General features: G+C 40.3%; 1 protein-coding gene across 2 annotated transcripts; it reads left to right on the forward strand.

Moving 5' to 3' along the window:
• The first annotated feature begins 688 nt into the window (after nt 1-688).
• On the forward strand, nt 689-24,465 carry MDM4 (MDM4 regulator of p53). 2 transcript variants are annotated; one of them, XM_059487867.1, is made up of 11 exons: nt 689-812; nt 3,915-3,993; nt 5,470-5,544; nt 9,317-9,450; nt 10,573-10,622; nt 17,735-17,796; nt 18,542-18,638; nt 19,755-19,915; nt 21,422-21,556; nt 22,057-22,137; nt 22,919-24,465. In XM_059487867.1, exons 2-11 carry the CDS (start codon nt 3,946-3,948, stop codon nt 23,459-23,461), a joined length of 1,386 nt encoding a protein of 461 aa, XP_059343850.1. In that variant the 5' UTR covers nt 689-812; nt 3,915-3,945; the 3' UTR covers nt 23,462-24,465. The 2 variants fall into 2 exon arrangements, with proteins under 2 accessions (XP_059343850.1, XP_059343851.1); XM_059487868.1 differs by lacking the exon at nt 689-812 and adding an exon at nt 2,870-2,888.
• The last annotated feature ends 345 nt before the right edge of the window (nt 24,466-24,810 follow it).

A 24,810-nucleotide genomic window follows, 5' to 3' on the forward strand; every position in this document is an offset into this window, starting at 1 on the left:
CCCCCGTGGTCCTCCTGATATTTATATCTACATTTATATTTTACATTTACTTTTATTTGAAAATTTATTTGTATTTATTTATTTTTATTTTTGTTTTCCATGAGGGCTGAGGGCACACCCCCGTGGTCCTCCTGATATTTATATCTACATTTATATTTTACGTTTACTTTTATTTGAAAATTTATTTGTATTTATTTATTTTTATTTTTGTTTTCCATGAGGGCTGAGGGCACACCCCCCGTGGTCCTCCTGATATTTATATCTACATTTATATTTTACATTTACTTTTATTTGAAAATTTATGTGCATTTATTTATTTTTATTTCCGTTTTCCATGAGGGCTGAGGGCACACCCCCGTGGTCCTCCTGATATTTATATCTACATTTATATTTTACATTTACTTTTATTTGAAAATTTATTTGTATTTATTTATTTTTATTTCCGTTTTCCATGAGGGCTGAGGGCACACCCCCGTGGTCCTCCTGATATTTATATCTACATTTATATTTTACATTTACTTTTATTTGAAAATTTATGTGTATTTATTTATTTTTATTTCCGCTTTCCATGAGGGCTGAGGGCACACCCCCCGTGGTCCTCCAACCCGCTAGGGGGCGCCACCCACCCCCGCCATCCCCACGTCCCGTCCAGCCGCACATCCCTCTCCTCTCTATGACCCCGCCGCCATGTTGGCCGGGGAGGGAAGCGGCGGCCGGGACGCCGCTAAAATGGAGGCGCGGAGCCCTCCGGGGGTGTAGGGGCTCCTTCCCCTCCCCAGCCCCCTGCCCGGAGCCCATGGAGCGGCTGTAGGGTGAGCAGGGCGCTGAGGGGAGCGCGGGGATCCCGGGGAGGCTGAAGGGGGGCGGGAGGCGGTGCCGGCGGGAGGGGCCTGGGGCGGCGGGAGCGTCCCTGAATTTTTATCTCTTCCCGCGGAATCCTGAGATAATTGCGATTGTCCCGCCTGGAGAAGGGAAACTTCGGGGTGATTTAATTATGAGCCGATCAAGGAAGATGGATGGGGAATGATCCCAAAGGCCTGGAGTGATAGGAGAAAGGGGAATGGCTGCGGGCTCACACCGCGATATGGGAATAAATCGGGATTTTGGGAATGAATCCTTCCCTGGGATAGAATTCCCAGAGAATCCGTGGCTGCCCCATCCCTGGAAGCAAGTTGGAAAAACCTGCGATTTTGGACTGTCACTACCCATGGAATGGGATAAATTTTTAGTTTTTTTCCATCCCAAACCGCTCTGGAATTCCATTTTTTCCAGGATTTCACCCCACAAAAGCTGAGGGATTGATCCCACAAATTTTCTTTTGTTTTATTGGGTTAAGCTGCCTCAACTATTGTGGGAAAACCCCAAGAAAAGCCAATTTTTTCCTTTAAAAATAAAAATAGCCACAAATCAGGAACATTCAAGGTGGTGGAAGTGTTTCCTTATCCCAAATTCCTGTGGGGATTTAGGGAGATTTGTAGGGAAATTCGCTTTTTTTGTCATTTTAATTCATCACTTTTGGTTTTCCTCCCGGCTTTTGCAACATTTCACAACCAAAGCAGCAATTGCACAATGTTTTCTCGATTTATCTTTTATTTATCCAAGGTTTTGGTGGAATTTTTGGGGTAAAATCCCCCAAATTTGCCCAAAATTCCAAATTCATCGTGCTAGCCACAAAACTCGGGTACAAATCAGAATTTTTGAAGTTTATTTTAAACTAAAAGGGTGAAATTTAAGGTATGAAACCCCTCAGGGACTGATGAGGACAAATTTAATTAATTTATCAGTGACTTCATGATTGCATCAGTGCCTGTTTAAATCCTCCCCTTCAGGGCTGTTTTACCTAAAATTCCCGAAAATCCCAACTTTATTTTCAATATTTTACTTTATTTAAAAGCTGGAAAAATCGCTGTCACCTGAACCCCAACCCCTGCTGTTTTCTACTTTAAATGGAATTTAAAAACGAATTTTTAAAATTCAATTTAGACGTTAATAAAAAAACCATCAAAGCTCGAATAAATTTTAATTTGACTTTTCAGCCCGTTGAGATTTTCAGTTTTTAAAAAAGCTGCGGTTTCTTGGGGGGTTTTTGGTGACTCAAAAAAAGGAATTTTTAGTCATATAAAAGGCATTTTTTTTTTTAGTCATGAAAGAGGCAAATGAGTCTTTCCTCTGTCTGGGGTGAAATTTTGGAGTGGAAAATTTGCTCAGCTCATGACTCGGGGGTGATTCACGATTTCCTCTCGAGATTTTCAGCACCTAAAAATCTCCGGAAATCCCTTTTTGGATGGGGGTTTGGAGGTGAAATTATCCCAAATTTGGGGATTGAAATTATCCCACACTTAGTATTGAAATTATCCCAAATTTAGGATTGGAAATATCCCAAATTTCTGAGCTGGCCAAGCACAAAATTCCATTTACTTTTTAGGAATTTCCACCACGTGGGAGCTTTTCAATGGGGCTTTACCCCTAAATTTCATTATATTTTCTCCCGAAAATATTTTAAAACTCGTGAACAAAACCTTAATTAACGCCAAAATTAATCTCTGATTAAATACGAATATTAATGAGAAGCAGACTACCTAAAAAAAATTAATTTTTATGCAAAACCCGGAGGTTTTGAGTGATCAAATCAGCGCTGAAATGGTTAAAATTCACCGCCCTCAGCCCTGAATTTCTTTCCAGGAAAAGGGGAGGGAGATAAAATCCGAATTTTTTCCTTTTTTTTTGAGCCGATTTTTAGCCCAGCCGTTATCGGTCCCTCCCCGTGTCCCTCCCTCGGGAGGGCGAGGTTTGAAAAAAGCGAATTTTGTAAAAACTCGGGAATTATCCCGCTGTAAAATCCCGGGAAAATAATCCCAGAATATTCCTGCCAGGCACAAAAAGTCAAGGTGGGTAAGTCCAGCTCATTTTAAAGGGGTTTGTGGTCAATATTTTCATTTTTTCCCCTCAGAAATCGGTTAAAAATTAGGGAAATATGAACTGGTGAAGGGAGGGAAGCTGTTATAATTTGAATTATTCCAGTTAATTGTCGATGTTCCTCACAAATTTAAATATTTACTAAGTTTCACTCAACCCTGTCCAGGTCATTTTCAGGGTGTTTGTGGTCAATATTTTGGTTTTTTTCCCTCAGAAATCGATTAAAATTTAAGGAAATATGAACTGGTGAAGGGATTGAAGCTGTTATAATCTGAATTATTCCAGGTCACTTTCTATGCTTTTCACAAACTTAAATATTTATTAAGTTTGAGTCTACCCTGTCTAGCTCTTTTTAAAGTTGTTTGTGGTCAATATTTTAATTTTTTTCCCCTCAGAAATTGGTTAAAATTTAGGGAAATATTAACTAGGGAAGGGATTAAATCTGTTATAATCTGAATTATTCCAGTTAATTGTCGATGCTCTTCACAAATTTAAATATTTACTAAGTTTGACTCAACCCTGTTCAGCTCACTTAAAGTTGTTTGTGGTCAATATTTTAATTTTTTCCCCTCAGAAATCAGTTAAAATTTAAGGAAATATGAACTGGGAAGGGCTAAAGCTGTTATAATCTGAATTATTCCAGGTCACTGTTGATGTTCCTCACATATTTAAATATTTTATAATTTTGAGTCTACCCTGTCCAGCTCTTTTTAAAGTTGTTTGTGGTCAATATTTTCATTTTTTCCCTCAGAAATTGGTTAAAATTTAGGGAGATATGAACTGGGAAGGGATCAAAGCTGTTATAATCTGAATTATAATTTAGAAATTTGAATATTTGATGTGCTTGGACCAACCCTTCCCAAATATTTTTTCCTTTTATTTTTTTTTTTTTCCCTTTTTTCCCCTCCTTCCCCTGGGGCAGCACAAAGTGGGAGAGACCCGGGTCAGGATTAAAAATAAAATTTTAAGGTTGATTTTAATCCCAAATCCATTTGCAGGTCGGTGCTTGAACAGCTCCTCACTGCCAGGATGAGCTTCCCAAATTCCAGCAGGATCCCCCTGGGCCAAGCCAATCAGGTAATTAGCAATTAATTATCAATTAATTACCCCTCACTTGATCATTTATCTGTGTTATTTCCTCCTCGAAGCAGTGATTTTTATGAAATTTAAAATATGTTTAAATTTGGAGGATTTATCCTAAAAAAAAATTGGGATTTATCCTAAAAAAATTGGGATTTATCTCAAGGAATTTGTTCTCTTTCACATCCATGATTTAGGAATATTTTCAAGGGAAAATATAGATTAAAAAGGACATAAAAATGTGGAATTATTGATATTTTGGTATTAAAATATTCTAGTTTGTTTTTTTTTTTTTTTTTCCTGATCTAGAAAAAAATCTTGGGTCTGGATTCCAAAAATCAAAAATTCAAACTTCCAATTTCTTGGGGAAAAAAATCCTTCTAATATCAGGGAAAATGTGGTGGGAGGGGGAATAAATTTGGATTTTCCATTGGAGGAAAATTTAGGAGCTTGGAATTGGAACCAAATCCAGAAAAAAAATGAATAAATTGTAGGAAAATACTGATAATATTGAGAAATAATGGGGAAATATTGATAATATTGATAAATAGTGGGACAGTATTGGGGAAATATTGATAATATTGATAAATAGTGGGGAAATATTGCTAATATTGATAAATTAGTGGGAAAATATTGTTAAATAGTGGGAAAATATTGTTAGTATTGATGGTGGGAAAATATTGATCATTTTTATATATTTATATATTTTTATATATTTTATTATTTATATATATATGTAATTTCTACATTTATCAAATATTTACCATTTAGTATTGGTAAGTAGTGGGGAAATATTGCTAAATAGTGGGAAAGTATTTATGATTTATATATATATTTATATTTATGTATTTATCAAATATTTACCATTTGGTATTGGTAAATAGTGGGGAAATATTGATAATTAGTGGGGAAATATTTATAATTTATATATTTATCAAATATTTACCATTTAGTATTGCTAAATAGTGGGGAAATCTTTATAATTTTTGTATTTATCCCATATTTACCATTTGGTATTTTTTCTATAAAGATTATTTATAAATTTTTCTTTATTTATCATGACTGTATTGATGAATATTTCCCACTGAATGTTGGTGTTTGCAGATATTTATCATTTCTATATTTATCAAATATTGACCATTTAGTATTGCTAAATAGTGGGGAAATATTTCTCATTTCTGTATTTATCCCATATTTACCATTTAGTATTTTTTCTATAAATATTATTTATCTATTTTTATTTATTTATCATGACTGTATTGATCAATATTTCCCATTGAATGTTGGTGTTTGCAGATATTTATCAAATATTTACCATTTAGTATTGCTAAATAGTGGGGAAATCTTTATAATTCTTGTATTTATCCCATATTTACCATTTAGTATTTTTTCTATAAAGACTATTTATAAATTTTTATTTATTTATCATGACTGTATTGATCAATATTTCCCATTGAACGTTGATGTTTGCAGGTGCTTCCCACGCTGCCCCTGCTGAGGATCCTGCGGGCTGGGGGCGCCCAGGGCGACTCCTTCACACTCAAAGAGGTGGGGGCACCCCCAGGGCTGGCCTGGGGGGTTTGGGGTTTGGGATTTGGGGTTTGGGGTTTGGGATTTGGGGTTTGGGATTTGGGATTTGGGGTTTGGGGTTTGGGATTTGGGGTTTGGGGTTTGGGATTTGGGATTTGGGGTTTGGGGTTTGGGGTTCACTCCTTCAGGCCCTGGGAAATGGCCTCATTTCACCTGTGCGGGCACTTTGGGGTCACTTTATGGGGCACTTTGGGGTCACTTTATGGGGCACTTTGGGGTCACTTTATGAGGCGCTTTGGAGACACTTGGGGATCACTTTGGGGTCAGATTTTAGGGCCACATCAGTGTCACTTTTGGGGCACTTCAGGGTCACTTTGAGGACACTTTGGGGTCAGTTTTTGGGAACACTTCAGGGTCACTTTGAGGTCACTTTTTGGGGACCCTTCAGGGTCATTGTGGGGACGCTTCAGGGTCACTTTTGGAGAAACTTTGGGGTCACTGGGAATAACCCCATTTTGAACTGGAATAACCCCATTTGAACTGGGAACAATGCAGTTTGAACTGGGATCACCCCATTCGAACCAGTTCATTTCCATCCTCCTCACAACCCCCCCACCCCCAAACCTTTACTCCAACACCCCAAATCTCCCTCTCATTCCCCTGCCAGCCCCCCAAAAGGCAGGAAATGATTTCCCAGCCACTGCTGACCCCACAGGTGATGCATTTCCTGGGCCAGTATCACTTTGGGGACGCTTCAGGGTCATTGTGGGGACACTTCAGGGTCACTTTTTGGGGTCACTTCAGGATCACTTTGAGGACACGTCAAGCTCGGTTTTTGGAGACTCTTTAGGGACATTTGGGGTCACTGTTTGAAGACACTTCAGGGTCAGTTTTTGTGGACACTTCAGGGTCACTTTGAGGACACTTTGGGGTCAGATTTTGGGAACAATTCAGGGTCAGTTTTTGGGAACATTTTAGGGACATTTGAGTCACTTTTTTGGGGACGCTTCAGGGTCATTGTGGGGACACTTCAGGGTCACTTTTTGGGGTCATTTCAGGATCACTTTGAGGACACTTTGGGGTCAGTTTTTGGGAACATTTTAGGGACATTTGAGGTCACTTTTTGGCGATGTTTCAGGGTCATTGTGGGGACACTTCAGGGTCACTTTTGGATAAACTTTGGGGTCACTAGGAATAACCCCATTTTGAACTGGGATAACCCCATTTTGAACCAGTTCATTTCCATCCTCCTCACAACCCCCCCCACCCCCAAACCTTTACTCCAACACCCCAAATCTCCCTCTCATTCCCCTGCCAGCCCCCCAAAAGGCAGGAAATGATTTCCCAGCCACTGCTGCCCCACAGGTGATGCATTTCCTGGGCCAGTATCACTTTGGGGACGCTTCAGGGTCATTGTGGGGACACTTCAGGGTCACTTGTTGGGGTCACTTCAGGATCACTTTGAGGACACTTCAAGCTTGGTTTTTGGAGACTCTTTAGGGACACTTCAGGGTCACTTTGAGGACACTTTGGGGTCAGTTTTTGGAGACATTTTGGGGACATTTGAGGGTCAGTTTTTGAGGACGCTTCAGGGTCAGTTTTTGGGAACACTTCAAGGTCACTGTGAGGACCCTTGGTCACATTTTGGGGACGCTTCAGGGTCATTGTGGGGATACTTCAGGGTCACTTTTTGGGGTCATTTCAGGATCACTTTGAGGACACTTCAAGCTCAGTTTTTGGAGACTCTTTAGGGACACTTCAGGGTCACTTTGAGGACACTTTGGGGTCAGTTTTTGGGAACACTTCAGGGTCAGTTTTTGGGAACACTTTAGGGACATTTGAGGTCACTTTTTGGGGACGCTTCAGGGTCATTGTGGGGACACTTCAGGGTCACTTGTTGGGGTCACTTCAGGATCACTTTGAGGACACGTCAAGCTCGGTTTTTGGAGACTCTTTAGGGACATTTGGGGTCACTGTTTGAAGACACTTTGGGGTCAGTTTTTGGGAACACTTCAGGGTCAGTTTTTGGGAACACTTTAGGGACATTTGAGGTCACTTTTTGGGGACGCTTCAGGGTCATTGTGGGGACACTTCAGGGTCACTCTTTGGAGTCACTTCAGGATCACTTTGAGGACACTTCAAGCTCGGTTTTTGGAGACTCTTTAGGGACATTTGGGGTCACTGTTTGAAGACACTTCAGGGTCAGTTTTTGTGGACACTTCAGGGTCACTTTGAGGACACTTTGGGGTCAGATTTTGGGAACAATTCAGGGTCAGTTTTTGGGAACATTTTAGGGACATTTGAGTCACTTTTTTGGGGACGCTTCAGGGTCATTGTGGGGACACTTCAGGGTCACTTTTTGGGGTCATTTCAGGATCACTTTGAGGACACTTTGGGGTCAGTTTTTGGGAACATTTTAGGGACATTTGAGGTCACTTTTTGGCGATGTTTCAGGGTCATTGTGGGGACACTTCAGGGTCACTTTTGGATAAACTTTGGGGTCACTAGGAATAACCCCATTTTGAACTGGGATAACCCCATTTTGAACCAGTTCATTTCCATCCTCCTCACAACCCCCCCCACCCCCAAACCTTTACTCCAACACCCCAAATCTCCCTCTCATTCCCCTGCCAGCCCCCCAAAAGGCAGGAAATGATTTCCCAGCCACTGCTGACCCCACAGGTGATGCATTTCCTGGGCCAGTATCACTTTGGGGACGCTTCAGGGTCATTGTGGGGACACTTCAGGGTCACTTGTTGGGGTCACTTCAGGATCACTTTGAGGACACTTCAAGCTTGGTTTTTGGAGACTCTTTAGGGACACTTCAGGGTCACTTTGAGGACACTTTGGGGTCAGTTTTTGGAGACATTTTGGGGACATTTGAGGGTCAGTTTTTGAGGACGCTTCAGGGTCAGTTTTTGGGAACACTTCAAGGTCACTGTGAGGACCCTTGGTCACATTTTGGGGACGCTTCAGGGTCATTGTGGGGATACTTCAGGGTCACTTTTTGGGGTCATTTCAGGATCACTTTGAGGACACTTCAAGCTCAGTTTTTGGAGACTCTTTAGGGACACTTCAGGGTCACTTTGAGGACACTTTGGGGTCAGTTTTTGGGAACACTTCAGGGTCAGTTTTTGGGAACACTTTAGGGACATTTGAGGTCACTTTTTGGGGACGCTTCAGGGTCATTGTGGGGACACTTCAGGGTCACTTGTTGGGGTCACTTCAGGATCACTTTGAGGACACTTCAAGCTCGGTTTTTGGAGACTCTTTAGGGACATTTGGGGTCACTGTTTGAAGACACTTCAGGGTCAGTTTTTGTGGACACTTCAGGGTCACTTTGAGGACACTTTGGGGTCAGATTTTGGGAACAATTCAGGGTCAGTTTTTGGGAACATTTTAGGGACATTTGAGTCACTTTTTTGGGGACGCTTCAGGGTCATTGTGGGGACACTTCAGGGTCACTTTTTGGGGTCATTTCAGGATCACTTTGAGGACACTTTGGGGTCAGTTTTTGGGAACATTTTAGGGACATTTGAGGTCACTTTTTGGCGATGTTTCAGGGTCATTGTGGGGACACTTCAGGGTCACTTTTGGATAAACTTTGGGGTCACTGGGAATAACCCCATTTTGAACCGGGATCACCCCATTTTGAACCAGTTCATTTCCATCCTCTTCACAACCCCCCCCACCCCCAAACCTTTACTCCAACCCCCCAAATCTCCCTCTCATTCCCCTGCCAGCCCCCCAAAAGGCAGGAAATGATTTCCCAGCCACTGCTGCCCCACAGGTGATGCATTTCCTGGGCCAGTACATCATGGCCAGGCAGCTCTACGACAAGAGGCAGCAGCACCTGGTGCACTGCGGGGGAGATCAGCTGGGAGAGCTGCTGGGACTGCAGAGCTTCTCTGTCAAGGACCCCAGGTAGGGGAAAAAAAAAAAAAAAAATATCCACAAAAGGTGAAAAATCCACATTTTTAGCTGAAAACGGTGAAAGAATTCACATTTTTAGCTGAAAACGGTGAAAAAATTCACATTTTTAGCTGAAAATGGTGGGAAAAAATTCACATTTTTAGCTGAAAACGGTGGGAAAAAATTCACATTTTTAGCTGAAAATGGTGGGAAAAAAAATCACATTTTTAGCTGGAAATGGTGAAAGAAAAATCACATTTTTAGCTGGGAAAGTGAAAAATAAAATCAAATTTTTATCCGGAAAATCTGGAAAAAATTGTGATTTTTATCCAGAGCTTCTCTGTTAAGGACCCCAGGTAGGGAAAAAACAAAACAAAAAATTTTTATCCACAAAAGGTGAAAAATCCACATTTTTAGGTGAAAACACTGAAAAAATTCACAATTTTAGCTGAAAACTGTGAAAAAAATCACATTTTTAGCTGAAAACGGTGGGAAAAAATTCACTTTTTTAGCTGGAAATGGTGAAAAAATTCACATTTTTAGCTGGGAACGGTGAAAGAAAAATCACATTTTTAGCTGAAAAAATTCACATTTTTAGCTGGAAAGTGAAAAAAAAAATCAAAGTTTTATCCAGAAAACCTGGAAAAAATTGTGATTTTTATCCAGAGCTTCTCAGCCAAGGACCCCAGGTAGGGGAAAAAAAAAAAATTATCCACAAAAGGTGAAAAATCCACATTTTTAGCTGAAAACGGTGGGAAAAATTCACATTTTTATCTGGAAATGCTGAAAGAAAAATCACATTTTTAGCTGGAAAAGTAAAAAAAATAAAAATCACATTTTTAGCTGGGAAAGTGAAAAAAATTTGCCATTTTGGGGTCTGTAGGGTAGAATTTCTTGTGATTTTTTGGGATTTTTCTAGGGAAAAAACCCATTTTTTGGGCTCTCTCTAGTAAAAACACCACTGATTTTTGAGGTCTCTTGAAGAAAACCCTCTGGTTTTTTCTGGGATCTGTAAGAAAAGAATTTTCCCCTAAGAATGAATAATGAAATTCATAAATCACAAAAACTTTTGGGGTTTTTTTGGGGGTTTCTGTGACCTTTAAAGGGATTTTTTGGATTTTTTGCCTTCCCCAGCCCCGTGTACGAGATGCTGAAGAGGAACCTGAGCCCTGCTGCCCTCCCAGGTAGGTTGGATTCCATTCCACAAATGTTGCTCTCACCTGGTAAGTACCAAAAAACAACAAAAAATCACCAAAAATCCAAAAAAAATCCCAAATCCAGGAGGAATAAACTTCTCTGAAAAAGCTTTTTCAAGAAAATCTCTTTGAGTTTGTGTCGTCTCTGTGTGCCAGGAGTTGTTTGAGTGCTGCCCAAAACCCCAAATTTCAATCCTTAAATCCCCCCCTTGACTGGAATCAATATTTTGATTTTTTTTCACCTTCAGAGCTGCAATTTTTTTGCTCTCACCTAATTTTTTTTTAATATTTTGAGCATTTCTAAAAGTGCTAAAAATTCTGCAATTGAACCTTCCCCAGCTCATGAGGGGAATTCAATTAAACTCCAATCAAAATGGGAATTAATTGCCAAAAAAATCAACTCCACTGGCTGAGCTGTGCCACATTTCCCATTTTTTTTAAACAAATAAAAGGGATTTAATTCCCAACTATGGAATTTTGGGCCATATTTTCACTTTTTAAACAGATAAAAAGGATTTGATCCACAGTTGTGGAATTTTGTACCACATTTCCCATTTTTTAAACCAAAAAGAAAGGATTTAATCTACAGCTGTAGATTAAATTAAAATACGGAATTTTATGCCATATCTTCAGTTATTTAAAGAAATAAAATTAATTTGATCCACAGCTGTGGAATTTTGTGCCACATTTCCCATTTTTTAAACCAAAAAGAAAGGTTTTTTGAATCCTTAAATCCCCCCCTTGACTGGAATCAATATTTTGATTTTTTTTTCACCTTCAGAGCTGCAATTTTTTTGCTCTCACCTCATTTTTTTTGGTATTTTTATCATCTCTAAAAGTGCTAAAAATTCTGCAGGGTTTTAACCTTGAACCTTCCCCAGCTCATGAGGGGAATTCAATTAAACTCCAATCAAAATGGGAATTTATTACCAAAAAAATCAACTCCACTGGCTGAGCTGTGCCACATTCCCATTTTTTTTAAACAAATAAAAGGGATTTAATTCCCAACTATGGAATTTTGGGCCATATTTTCACTTTTTAAACAGATAAAAAGGATTTGATCCACAGTTGTGGAATTTTGTACCACATTTCCCATTTTTTAAACCAAAAAGAAAGGATTTAATCTACAGCTGTAGATTAAATTAAAATACGGAATTTTATGCCATATCTTCAATTATTTAAAGAAATAAAATTAATTTGATCCACAGCTGTGGAATTTTGTGCCACATTTCCCATTTTTTAAACCAAAAAGAAAGGTTTTTTGAATCCTTAAATCCCCCCCTTGACTGGAATCAATATTTTGATTTTTTTTTCACCTTCAGAGCTGCAATTTTTTTGCTCTCACCTCATTTTTTTTGGTATTTTTATCATCTCTAAAAGTGCTAAAAATTCTGCAGGGTTTTAACCTTGAACCTTCCCCAGCTCATGAGGGGAATTCAATTAAACTCCAATCAAAATGGGAATTTATTACCAAAAAAATCAACTCCACTGGCTGAGCTGTGCCACATTCCCATTTTTTTTAAACAAATAAAAGGGATTTAATTCCCAACTATGGAATTTTGGGCCATATTTTCACTTTTTAAACAGATAAAAAGGATTTGATCCACAGTTGTGGAATTTTGTACCACATTTCCCATTTTTTAAACCAAAAAGAAAGGATTTAATCTACAGCTGTAGATTAAATTAAAATATGGAATTTTATGCCATATCTTCAGTTATTTAAACAAATAAAATTAATTTGATCCACAGTTGTGGAATTTTGTGCCACATTTCCCATTTTTTAAACCAAAAAGAAAGGATTTTTGAGTCCTGAAATCCCCCCCTTGACTGGAAACAATATTTTGATTTTTTTTCACCCTCAGAGCTGCAATTTTTTTGCTCTCACCTCATTTTTTTTAATATTTTGATAATTTCTAAAAATTCTGCAATTGAACCTTCCCCAGCTCATGAGGGGAATTCAGTTAAACTCAAATCAAAATGGGAATTTATTCCCAAAAAATCAACTCCACTGCCTGAGCTGGGGAATTTTGTGCCACATTTCCATTTTTTAAAACAAAAAGAAAGCATTTATGTGGAATTTTGTGCCATATTTTCAGTTTTTTAAACAGATAAAATGGGTTTGATTCCACAGCTGGGATCTGTTTTAAAAAATGGGAAATGTGGAATTTCGTGGCCGCATTTCCCATTTTTTAAACACATAAAATCGTTTTAATCTACAACTGTGGAATTTCGTGCCACATTTCCCATTTTTTAAAACAAAAAGAAAGGATTTAATTTCAATTTAAAGGATTTAAGCTGTGGAATTTTATGCCATATCTTCAATTTTTTTAAACAGGTAAAATGGATTTAATTCCCAACTGTGGAACTTGGTGCCACATTTCCCATTTTTTAAACATCTAAAATGGATTTGATCAACAGATGTGGAATTTTTTGCCACATTTTCCATTTTTTCAACAGGTAAATTGGATTTAATTCCCAACTGTGGAATTTTGTGCTATATCTTCAATTTTTCACAGGTAAAATGAATTTAATCCACAAATGTGGAATTTTGTGCCACATTTCCCATTTTTTAAACACATAAAATGGTTTTAATCTACAACTGTGGAACTTGGTGCCACATTTCCCATTTTTTAAACATCTAAAATGGATTTGATCAACAGATGTGGAATTTTTTGCCACATTTTCCATTTTTTCAACAGGTAAATTGGATTTAATTCCCAACTGTGGAACTTGGTGCCACATTTCCCATTTTTAAAAGAGCATTTAAACCTTTAGGAGGGCTCAGCCACGTGTGGAAAAATTAAAAATGAAATTCAATTCAAATCGAAACCGTGGCCGTTTCTACCTTGGATTTTTTTACAGACTATTCTTTTTTTTAATTTAGATTTATTTTGCAGAAGAATTTTGAGCTCCATGTGGGGTTTTGGCTGTAGGAGATGTGTGGGTGCTGCTCCCAGCTGAGTGTGAGGGACCCAGAGCAGGCTGGGCAGGGAGAGGCCTCAGGCTCGGTTCCCTCATTTCCCTCCCATTTTCCTTCTTTTCCCTCCCATTTTCCTTCTTTTCCCTCCCATTTTCCTTCTTTTCCCCCTCTTTTCCTTCTTTTTCCCCCCCATTTTCCTTCTTTCCCTCCCATTTTCCTTCTTTCCCTCCCATTTTCCTTCTTTTCCCTCCCATTTTCCTTCTTTTCCCTCCCATTTTCCTTCTTTTCCCCCCATTTTCCTTCTTTTCCCCCTCTTTTCCTTCTTTTTCCACCTCTTTTCATTCTTTTCCCCCTCTTTTCCTTCTTTTTCCACCCATTTTCCCACCTTTTCCCCCCCCTATTTTCCTTCTTTCCCTCACATTTTCGTTCCTTTCCTGGATCTTTTCATTCCTTTCCCTCCCATTTTCCATCTTTTCTCACCTCTTTTCCTTCTTTTTCCTCCTTCCTTCCTTCCTTCCTTCCTTCCTTCCTTCCTTCCTTCCTTCCTTCCTTCCTTCCTTCCTTCCTTCCTTCCTTCCTTCCTTCCTTCCTTCCTTCCTTCCTTCCTTCCTTCCTTCCTTCCTTCCTTCCTTCCTTCCTTCCTTCCTTCCTTCCTTCCTTCCTTCCTTCCTTCCTTCCTTCCTTCCTTCCTTCCTTCCTTCCTTCCTTCCTTCCTTCCTTCCTTCCTTCCTTCCTTCCTTCCTTCCTTCCTTCCTTCCTTCCTTCCTTCCTTCCTTCCTTCCTTCCTTCCTTCCTTCCTTCCTTCCTTCCTTCCTTCCTTCCTTCCTTCCTTCCTTCCTTCCTTCCTTCCTTCCTTCCTTCCTTCCTTCCTTCCTTCCTTCCTTCTCCACCTCTTTTCCTTCTTTTTCTCTCAATTTTCCTGGATCTTTTCCTTCCTTTCCTAGATCTTTCCCTTCATTTCCCTCCCTATTTTCCTTCCTTTTCTCCTCATTTTCCTTCATTTCCCGCCCGTTTTCCTTCCTTTCCTGGCTCTTTTTGTTCCTTTCCCTCCCATTTTCCTTCTTTTCCACCACATTCCCCTTCCTTTCCCAGACCTTTCCCTTCTTTTCCCTGCCTATTTTCTTTTCCCCTTTTCTAATTTTTTCTCCCTTTTATTTTCTAATTCTTTCCCCCTTTTTCTTTCCTAATTTCCCCCTTTTATTTTCCATTTTTTTCCCCTTCTCTAATTTTTTACCCCCTATTCTCATTTTTTCTCCCTTTTCTAATTCTTTATTTTCCCCCCTTTTCCTTGGTCACTTTCCCCAAGTCTGCATTTAAGATTCCTCACTTCAATCAGGTTTTTCTGGAATTTTCCACTCCCTAAAAATCAGATTTTGGAAAGGATTTCTCCCTGTTCCCATCTCCCTGCAGATCCTGGCTCCTGTTTTCCATCAGCAATTAAACCCCAGCAGCTGCAAGGATGAAAAAAAAGCAGAAAATTCTGAATTTTGCTCCATTTAAAGGCCATTTTTAGGTGGAATTTCTGCCATTTTCAGATCTTCCCTATCCAGATGTGATTCCTGCTGGGACTCAGCCTCATCCAAAGGGAATTTTGAATTTTCCTGTTCCACGGAGCCTTCCTGGCAATTTTTGTTCTCTCTGCTCAAAGCCAGGCTCACAAAGATCCCTGCTAATTGGATTTTTGTTAATTTAGCTCAGCCTTTTAATTAATTAACTCTTGGGAGCAGCTGGATCCAGCTGTGTCCAGCCCTGTGCATGGAATTTTCCTTTTTTTGCTCTTTATCCTCATGCCCAAACCTTTCAAAAAGAGCAAGAAATTCCCCCCCAAAAATCCCTTTTTACCTTCCTGGTGGGATTTCCTGGCAAACCAAGCAGGGAACTGAACAAAAATGGGATTTTTTTGGGGTGGATCTGTTTTTTATCCTCATGCCCAAACCTTTCAAAAAGAGCAAGAAATCCTCAGAAATTCCCCCCAAAAAATCCCTTTTTACCTTCCAGGTGGGATTTCCTGGCAAACCAAGCAGGGAACTGAACAAAAATGGGATTTTTTTGAGGCTCGATCTGTTTTTTATCCTCATGCCCAAACCTTTCAAAAAGAGCAAGAAATCCTCAGAAATTCCTCCCAAAAAATCCCTTTTTCAAAAAGAGCAAGAAATGCTCAGAAATTCCCCCAAAAATCCCTTTTTCCAAAAGAGCAAGAAATCCTCAGAAATTCCCCCCCAAAAATCCCTTTTTCAAAAAGAGCAAGAAATCCACAGAAATTCCCCCCAAAAAAAATCCCTTTTCACCTTCCAGGTGGGATTTCCTGGCAAACCAAGCAGGGAACTGAACAAAAATGGGATTTTTTTTTTTTTTTTGGGGTGGATCTGTCATATTTTGACATTTCCCCCATGGGGTTTCTTGCTGGGAAACCCATGGAGATTTCAGAATCAATTTTCCTGATTTTCCACTTTTTATTCCCTTAGGGAAAAATATTCTGAATTTGGCTATAGCAAAAAAAATAATATTTCCCTTTGGGAAAAGTATTCTGAATTTGACTGTATGAAGAAGAATACTTTTATCCCTTTAGGAAGAATATTCTGAATATTTGGCTGTAAGAATAAGAATAACTTTTCCCTTAGGGAATAATATTCTGAATTTGGCTATAGCAAAAATAATAATTTTTCCCTTTGGGAAGAATTCTGAATTTGGCCATAGCAAGAGGAATAATTTTTCCCTTTGGGAAGAATATTCTGAATTTGGCTGTAGGAATAAGAATAACTTTTCCCTGTGGGAAGAATATTCTGAATTTGGGATGGCTATAACAAAAGGAATAATGTTTCGCTTTGGGAAGAATATTCTGAATTTGGGTATAGCAAGAAGAATACTTTTTCCCTTAGGGAAGAATATTGTGAATTTGGCCATAGCAAAAAAAATTTGTTTTTCCCTTAGAGAAGAATTCTGAATTTGGCCATAGCAAGAGGAATAATTTTTCCCTTAGGGAAGAATATTGTGAATTTGGCCATAGCAAACAGAATCATTTTTCCCTTAGGGAAGAATATTCTGAATTTGGCTATAGCTAATAGAATCGTTTTTCCCTTAGGGAATAATATTCTGAATTCGGCCATAGCAAGAAGAATACCTTTTCCCTTTGGGAAGAATATTCTGAATTTGGCCATAGCAAGAATACTTTTTCCCTTAGGGAAGAATATTGTGAATTTGGCTAGAGCAAAAATAATAACTTTTCCCTTTGGGAAGAATTCTGAATTTGGCCATAGCAAGAAGAATAATATTTCCTTTTGGGAAGAATATTCTGAATTTGGCTATAGCTAATAGAATCGTTTTTCCCTTAGGGAATAATATTCTGAATTTGGCCATAGCAAGAAGAATACCTTTTCCTTTAGGGAAGAATGTTGTGAATTTGGCTAGAACAAAAATAATAACTTTTCCCTTTGGGAAGAATATTCTGAATTTGGCTATAGCTAATAGAATCGTGTTTCCCTTAGGGAATAATATTCTGAATTCGGCCATAGCAAGAAGAATAATATTTCCCTTTGGGAAGAATATTGTGAATTTGGCTAGAGCAAAAATAATAACTTTTCCCTTTGGAAGAATTCTGAATTTGGCCATAGCAAGAAGAATACTTTTTCCCTTTGGGAAGAATATTGTGAATTTGGCTATAGCTAATGGAATCGTTTTTCCCTTAGGCAATAATATTCTGAATTCGGCCATAGCAAGAAGAATACTTTTTCCCTTAGGGAAGAATGTTGTGAATTTGGCCATAGCAAAAAAAATCGTTTTTCCCTTTGAGAAGAATTCTGAATTTGGCCATAGCAAGAAGAATACTTTTTCCCTTAGAGAAGAATTGTGAATTTGGCCATAGCAAGAAGAATACTTTTTCCCTTTGGGAAGAATATTGTGAATTTGGCCATAGCAAAAAAAATCGTTTTTCCCTTAGAGAAGAATTCTGAATTTGGCCGTAGCAAGAAGAATACTTTTTCCCTTTGGGAAGAATATAGTGAATTTTCCTCCATCTGCTTCTCCCCACATTCCCCCATCCCCCCGAGCAGCCCAGCCTGACGTGCAGAGCCCCCAGCAGTGCCCAGCCCGCCTGGTTGTGTGCCTGGCCCAGCCCCTGTGTGCTGTGAGAGTGGGAATTCCCAGGGAAGGCTTTTCCTTGTGTTTTGCCTGCCATCTGCAGATGCTGCACAGACTCTCCCAAAGGAGCAGAGCGTCGCTAAGCCCAGCCCAGACCAGCTGCAGGTAAACCCCACTGCCCAGTGGGTTCTTTTCTTGTACAGAGCCGCCCCTTCTCTGTACCTCTGCATGGTGGACTGCCAGAACTTTTTGGTTGTTTTTTTTTTTGTTGTTGTGCTGCTCCTCACCTTTTTTTTTCCTGAAAAAAAAAAGAAATCCCCCAAAATGTAAAAAGTTCTGGAATCCACAGAGCAGGGACAGAGCCACCCTTCTCTGTTCTCTCCTCGTGACAGAGTGCCAGTATCTGAGCGTGTTGTTCTGGGGTGCAGCACTTCCAGCCCTCAGCTTCTCCAGCCCTGTTTTTTTCCTGCTTTTCCCCCCCCCCCTTTTCGTCCCACTAGGAATTGCCAATGAAATAATTCACTGTGCCTAGTTAGGATTTGTTTCCAGCAGCTTTTCAGGCAGAGGTGAAAACCGAGGAAAAATCTTGGTGTCTCCAAAGTTTTTTTCCAGGTGTGGTTTGGGGTGTGATGAAGGCTGGGAGGTGTCAGAGAGTCACAAAATCAACTTTTACTGCATGAAAAACACCAACTTTAGGATTTTTGCCAAGCTGAAGATTTTTCCTTGGTTGTTCCTGCTGATTCCAGAGGCTTTAAAGAGAAATAAAATAGTTTGTAGTTTTTATTCTGAATTATTTCCTCTTCCTACCTGCTTGGTCTCATCCTGCAGCTGGTGCCTGGGGATGGAAGTGCTGCATCCCCTTGTCCCTGCAAGCTCTGCTGGGCTCATTCCTGCATTTTCCTTCCTGCAGCTCAGCCAGGAGGAAGGATCTGACTCTGGGATCCTGGAGGGTGACAGCAAAACCTCGGCTCCTGCTACCTCAGAGCCCAAATGTGACACTTGTGAAGGTGAGGGACAAATTTCTGCATTGTCACAATGTTTGCAGACGTGTGGCACGCACAGCAGCAAAATGCTGGAGGAGGGAGTTGGGAGACTCAAAAAACCCCTGGTTTGGAATAGAATCATTAAAAATTTTGGTGCTAAAGTTTGGGGCTCTGGGATGGTGGAGTGACAGCAAAACCTCAGCTCCTGCTACCTTAGAGCCCAAATGTGACACTTGTGAAGGTGAGGGACAAATTTCTGCATTATCACAGCACTTACAAGCCACCTGTGTGGGACACACAACAGCAGAATGCTGGAGGAGGGACTCAAAAAACTTCTGGTTTGGAATAGAATAATTAAAAATCTCTCTGCTGAAAACTGAGAAATTTCAAAGTTCACCACAAGTATTTTCTTAATGTCTGGTCATAAATAAATGCTCTGAATGCAGTGGCAGGTTAAGCCCCCAAATCCCATCTCTCACTGAGTAATGTCATGAGAAAAAAATCTTCCAGACCTTGCTGGAGGGTGTTTAAAATGCTGGAATTTATCTTTGGATCCATCCCCCTTCCCAAGGGAGGCTCCTGAGCTCACAGAACCCGGGCTGGGCTGGCTGCAGTCATTCCCTGCAAACCAAGCAGGGAACTGAATAAAAATGGGAATTTTTGGGTGGATCTGTCATATTTTGACATTTTCCCCATGGGACTTTTTTGTTGCATCACTTGTGGAGAGTTCACAAATTTTGGGAGCAATTTTCCTGGTTTTCTACTTTTTTATTCTCTCTTTTCAATGAACCTCAGTTGGAAAAGCAGCTCCTTGTTTCCAGCTCAAATGGGAGAGCTGGAAATTCCCTGAATTTACAAACCAGCCTTGGAAAATTCCCTGGATTTACAAACCAGCCTTGGAAACCCTTGAAAAATTCTCTGGATTTACAAACCAGCCTTGGCTGTGCCTTGGAAACTCCAGGCACTGGAGGGAGGGAGGGTGATCCAAGGTGATCCTGGAATGCTCAGTTTGGGATCCCAGGATCCAAACCCCAGAGCTCTCAGCCTGATGCAAAAAGTAAAAAATTCAGATTTCAGCCCAATTTTTGTCTCTGCTGGTGTCTCTTACCCAATGACATGGACTGTGCTTGGCTCTTGCAGACAGTGATTTGATAGAAAACCTCTCCAAAAGCAAAAAGCCCAAGCTGGACCTGGTTTTTGAGGAGTGGGATGTGGCTGGGCTGCCATGGTGGTTTTTGGGGAATCTCAGAAGCAATTACAAATCCAGGAGTAATGGATCCACGGATATTCAGACTAACCAGGTGTGTAAAAAGATTGTCTTCTTTATCTCCTCTTTCGGCTGTCAAGGAAATAAAATATTCAGTTTTTTTCTCCCTTTTCCCTTCCCACTCCAGGATTTCCAGCCTTTTTCCCCACTCTAGGCCTTTCCCATTGGGTGGTTGGTGAATTTTATGTTTTTTAAATCAACTAAACTCTTTTCTCAAGGCCCTCAGAGGTGCCTGGATTTCAGGAGTTGCCCCTTTTTTTTATTGGGGTGAACGTTGTAGGGTGGTGGCTGAGCTGGAAGAGGTGGAAGTTGGAAAAAAGGAAAATGGTGAGGTGGAAATTGGGAAAAGGTTGGGAAAAGGAAAATTTGTGAGGTGAAAATTGGGAAAAGGGAATCTGTGAGGTGAAAATTTTAAAAATGGAAACCTGTGAGGTGGAAATTGGGAAAAGATTGGGAAAAGGGGAACTTGTGAGGTGGAAATTGGAACATTGTAGGGTGGTGGCTGAGCTGGAAGAGGTGGAAATTGGAAAAAGGGAAAATGGTGAGGTGGAAATTGGGAAAAGGGAATCTGAGGTGAAAATTTTAAAAATGGAATCCTGTGAGGTGGAAATTGGGAAAAGATTGGGAAAAGGGGAACTTGTGAGGTGGAAATTGGAAAAAAAGGGGAATCTGTGAGGGGAAAATTTTAAAAATGGAAGCCTGTGAGGTGTGAATTGGGAAAAGGAGGGCCTCTTAGGGGAGAATTGGAAAAACAGGAATCTGTGAGGTAAAAATTTAAAAAATGAAAGCTTGTGAGGTAGAAATTGGGAAAAGATTGGGAAAAGGGGAACTTGTGAGGTGGAAATTGGAAAAGGGGGGAACTTGAGAGGTGGAAATTGGAAAAAGAGAAGCCTGTGAGGTGGAAATTGAAAAAAAGGGGAATCTGTGAGGGGAAAATTTTAAAAATGGAAGCTTTTAAGGTGTGAATTGGGAAAAGGAGGGCCTGGGAGGTGGAAATTGGAAAAAATTGCAATCTATGAGGTGAAAATCTTTAAAATAGAAACATGTGAGGAGGAAATTGGAAAAAGAGGGAACTTACGTGGTGGAAATTGAGGAAAGGTTGCAAAAGGGGAGCCTGTTAGGTGGGATTTGGACAAAAGGGAATCTGTGAGGTGAAAATTTTAAAAATGGAAACCTGAGGTGGGAATTAGGAAAAGGAGGGCCTGTGAGAAAGTAATTGGAAGAAGAGAAGCCTTTGAGGTGGAAATTGGAGAAAGGGGAACTTGTGAGGTGGAAATTGGGAAAAACTGAGTTGGTGAGGGAGAAAGAAGGAACTTCTGAGGTAGAAATTGGAAAAAAGGGAATCTGTGAGGGGAAAATTTTAAAAATGGAGGCCTGTGAAGTGGAAATTGAGAAAAAGGGGACCTGTGAGGCAGAAATTTTCAGAACGAATGTCTGAGGGCAGTGAGGTGCCTGGGGTTTTGGAGGTTGTTGGAGAGGAAAATGGGACAGGGATGTGGAGCTGCTCCTAAATGATTTTTCCTGGTTTTTTTCCCCTCAGGACATCGACACTGCCATAGTTTCAGACACCACTGATGACCTGTGGTTCCTCAATGAGTGTCCCCTGGACCAGGGCACTGCTGGGCTCAAGGTGGAAGTGTTGGACTGTGAGGAGGTCACAGAAGGTGACACCAAGGTACCTCTGGCACAGTTTTCTCTGTTTTAATTCATCTCGTGCTGCCCTTGGAAAGGCTAAATCCTGTTTAGAAAAGGCTGTCACCATTCCTCATGTGTTTGATGGTTTTCCTGCTTGGGTTTTGGTTTAAATTCAATTTTTCAAGGCATAAAATCAATTGAAAATGAGTTAAACTTCTCGCAGCGACTTAAGTGGGTTTCTAACCAATATCTGCAAGAGTTATAAATCAAAAACCATGGAATTAAGTTTAGAAAAGGCTTTTAAAAATTGAGTCCAGCTAAAGACTCAAAGAGGAGAATCTGATCATGGTAAACCACCAAAAGTTACCAACATTATGCAAAAGAACCATTGCAAAAACAGTTTTTAATTCACTTTTAGAAGTGATTTAATGAGCAGGGTGATGCTGTAATCATTTATTTGGGAATTGCAGCACCAGGCAAATTATAAATAGGGAATATTCCAACATTTCCACCTCTGACAATGCTTTCCTGGATTTCCAGGTACCTGAGGATGTGTGCTTGGATGAGCTGGAGGATTCCCAGTGCCTGAGTGATGACACGGACACAGAGGCTGCTTCTGAGGTGGGAATTCCTTGGGATCACCTGGGGCTGGAAGGGCTCATCCCACATCTGCTGCTGGTTTTGGGGTGGGAAAAGCTGATTTTCTTGTGGGTTTCCAAAAAGAAAAAGTGGCTGGGTGAAGTTATGTTGATACCCAGGCATGATTTAATAAGATTTTAATTGCATGTTGTCCTCTGGATGGAAATCTGGAGGATTGTCCTTGGAAGGAACTTAGAAATCTCAAGTAGCACTTTATAGTCACTCAAAAAGTCAGAATTTTAATGGTTTTTAGCAGAATTGTAATGGTTTTAGCAGAATTTTCCAGCCTGGAATAAATGGGCGTGTCCCTGACTTTGGACAGCTGAGTCCTGGCTCTGCGCTTGCGCACTTGTCCTGCCCTTTTCTGTGAGGTAATTAATTAATTAATCCATTAATTGTGCAGATTTAAAGCTGGTAAGTGATGAGTGAGCCTGGAAAATAAATTCATACCATATTCCAGGAGCTCTCCCCTTGAATTTTGAGCAAAATATTGAAAATTCTTTTAAAATTAAATAAAAATAAGCTGCCCCAACTTAGATTCTTCCAGAGGGCTGGGAGAGAGGAAGGAGAGGAATTCACGAGGGACAGATCTGGGATGAATCAATCCCAAGCCACAAAATGTTGATTTTCCAGCTTATAAATCACTCATAAATAAATTTTTTTTAACGAGACTTCCTTGCTACTTTTCCCACATGGCTAAAATGAGGAATACCCAAAAAATAAATTGATTTTTTGCTGGAATTCTTTGCCTTAAATCCCTCAGGATTGCTGGCAATGCTCCAAGTGCAGGAAATTTAACTCCCCGGGAAAAAGGTACTGCTTCCGCTGCTGGGCCCTGCGCAAGGACTGGTACAGGGACTGCCCCAAACTGCCCCATTCCCTGTCCCTTTCCAACATCAGTTCCATGGAAAGCCAGGAGCAGGATGAAGGGATGGACGTCCCAGACTGCAGGAGGACGATCTCAGCCCCGGCTGGCCAACCCAAACACGTTTTCCTGGGAGAAAACAAACCCCACGTGGATCCAGGCGGCTCCATCGAGTGCTTGGATTTGGCACAGGAGGGGAAAAATCGGGATTTTGCCAAGCTGAAGAAAGAGGAGGAGGTGGAATCTTTGGAGAGCATCAAAACCCTGCTGAATCCCTGCTTCCTGTGCCAGCACAGGCCTCGGGATGGGAATATTGTCCACGGAAGGACTGCTCACCTGGTGGCCTGCTTCAGGTGTGCCAGGATGCTGAAGAAGAAGAGATCGCCGTGTCCTGTGTGCAGGAAGGAGATCAAGATGGTCATCAGGATCTTCATGGGGTAGGGAGGATTTCTGCCCCTAAAGTAACCCCAAAATCTGGAATTTTTGCACTCAAATCCCCATTTAAGTGTGTGCAGAAAGGAGATCACGATGGTCATCAGGATCTTCATAAAATAACCCCAAAATCTGGATTTTTGCACTCAAACCTCTATTACGGCATGTGCAGGAAGGAGATCACGATGGTCATCAAGATCTTCATAACCCCAAAATCTGGATTTTTGCACTCAAATCCCAATTTCAGTGTGTGCAGAAAGGAGATCGTGATGGTCATCAGGATCTTCTTAAAATAACCCCAAAATTTGGATTTTTGCACTCAAATCCCAGTTTCAGTGTGTGCAGAAAGGAGATCAGGATGGCCATCGGGATCTTCATGGCCTAGCAGGACCTTCTAGTATTAAAATAACCCCAAAAGTAGGTGTTTTTGCACAAAAACCCCAATTCCAGAGTTTGGTCTGCAGGATCAAGATGGCCATCAGGATCTTTATGGGATAGCAGGACCTTGTGCACCTAAAATAACCCCAAAATGAAGATTTTTGCACTCAAACCCCGATTCCAGAGCTCAGCCAGTGAAACCAAAGAGTACCAAGATTTAATCCCACCAAGAATCCTCTTCAGGATCCACTTTTCCATGGAATTCACCTCGAGATCAAAACCCCAGCTTGGAAATTTTCCCCATTTCCCATTGGGATTCTTTCTCCTGACCAAGAACAGCAGATTTGGGAAAAAATGAAACCTTTGGAATGTTTTATTTCCCCATAAATCCCGACTTGTGCAATTCCTTTGGAACTGAGAGTTAAAAACAGAAATAAATATTTATGGTGGGTGGCCAGGGGATTTGTTTTGGAGAGAAGAAGAAGAAGAAGAACTTTATTCCTAATTTTTTTATTAAGGTCGGCAGGGTGAAGAATTCCTTGCTTGCAGATGGGAAATAAATCTATGTTTATAATCCACACCTCTCAGGTCACAAATGAGATGTAATAATAATAATAATGTTATATTTTTCTTTCTTTTTGGGCTCCTTATTTTCTATTTCTTCTCTTTTTTGTATACTTAAATCTATTCTGTGTCACCTCTGTCCAGCAGGATTCAATTCCAGCAGCTTTGGGATATTTTGGGATGTTCCACCTGCCCTCACCCATCCTTTAGGCTAAAACAATCATCATTTTTGAGTGATTTGAAAACTGGCTTAAAAATTAAACACATTGTTTTGAGGGATAAAATAATTCCTTTAAAGCCCCATTTGCACCCTTTTGAGGCAGATTTTTTTCCCTCTTTTGAGGCAGATTTTTTTCCCCCTTTCCAAGCATTTTTCCCTCTTTCCAAGCAATTTTTTCCCATTTCCAGGCAAAAAT

This window comes from Ammospiza nelsoni, chromosome 23 (assembly GCF_027579445.1).
Source record: "Ammospiza nelsoni isolate bAmmNel1 chromosome 23, bAmmNel1.pri, whole genome shotgun sequence".
Classification (NCBI taxonomy): Eukaryota; Metazoa; Chordata; class Aves; order Passeriformes; family Passerellidae; genus Ammospiza; species Ammospiza nelsoni.

Coding starts and splice junctions, on each gene's coding strand:
- MDM4 (XM_059487867.1), top strand. CDS start 3,946: ATGAGCTTCCCAAATTCCAGCAGGATCCCCCTGGGCCAAGCCAATCAG. Junction 5,545..9,316: donor ACTCCTTCACACTCAAAGAG/GTGGGGGCACCC, acceptor GCTGCCCCACAG/GTGATGCATTTCCTGGGCCA. Junction 10,623..17,734: donor GAGCCCTGCTGCCCTCCCAG/GTAGGTTGGATT, acceptor TGCCATCTGCAG/ATGCTGCACAGACTCTCCCA.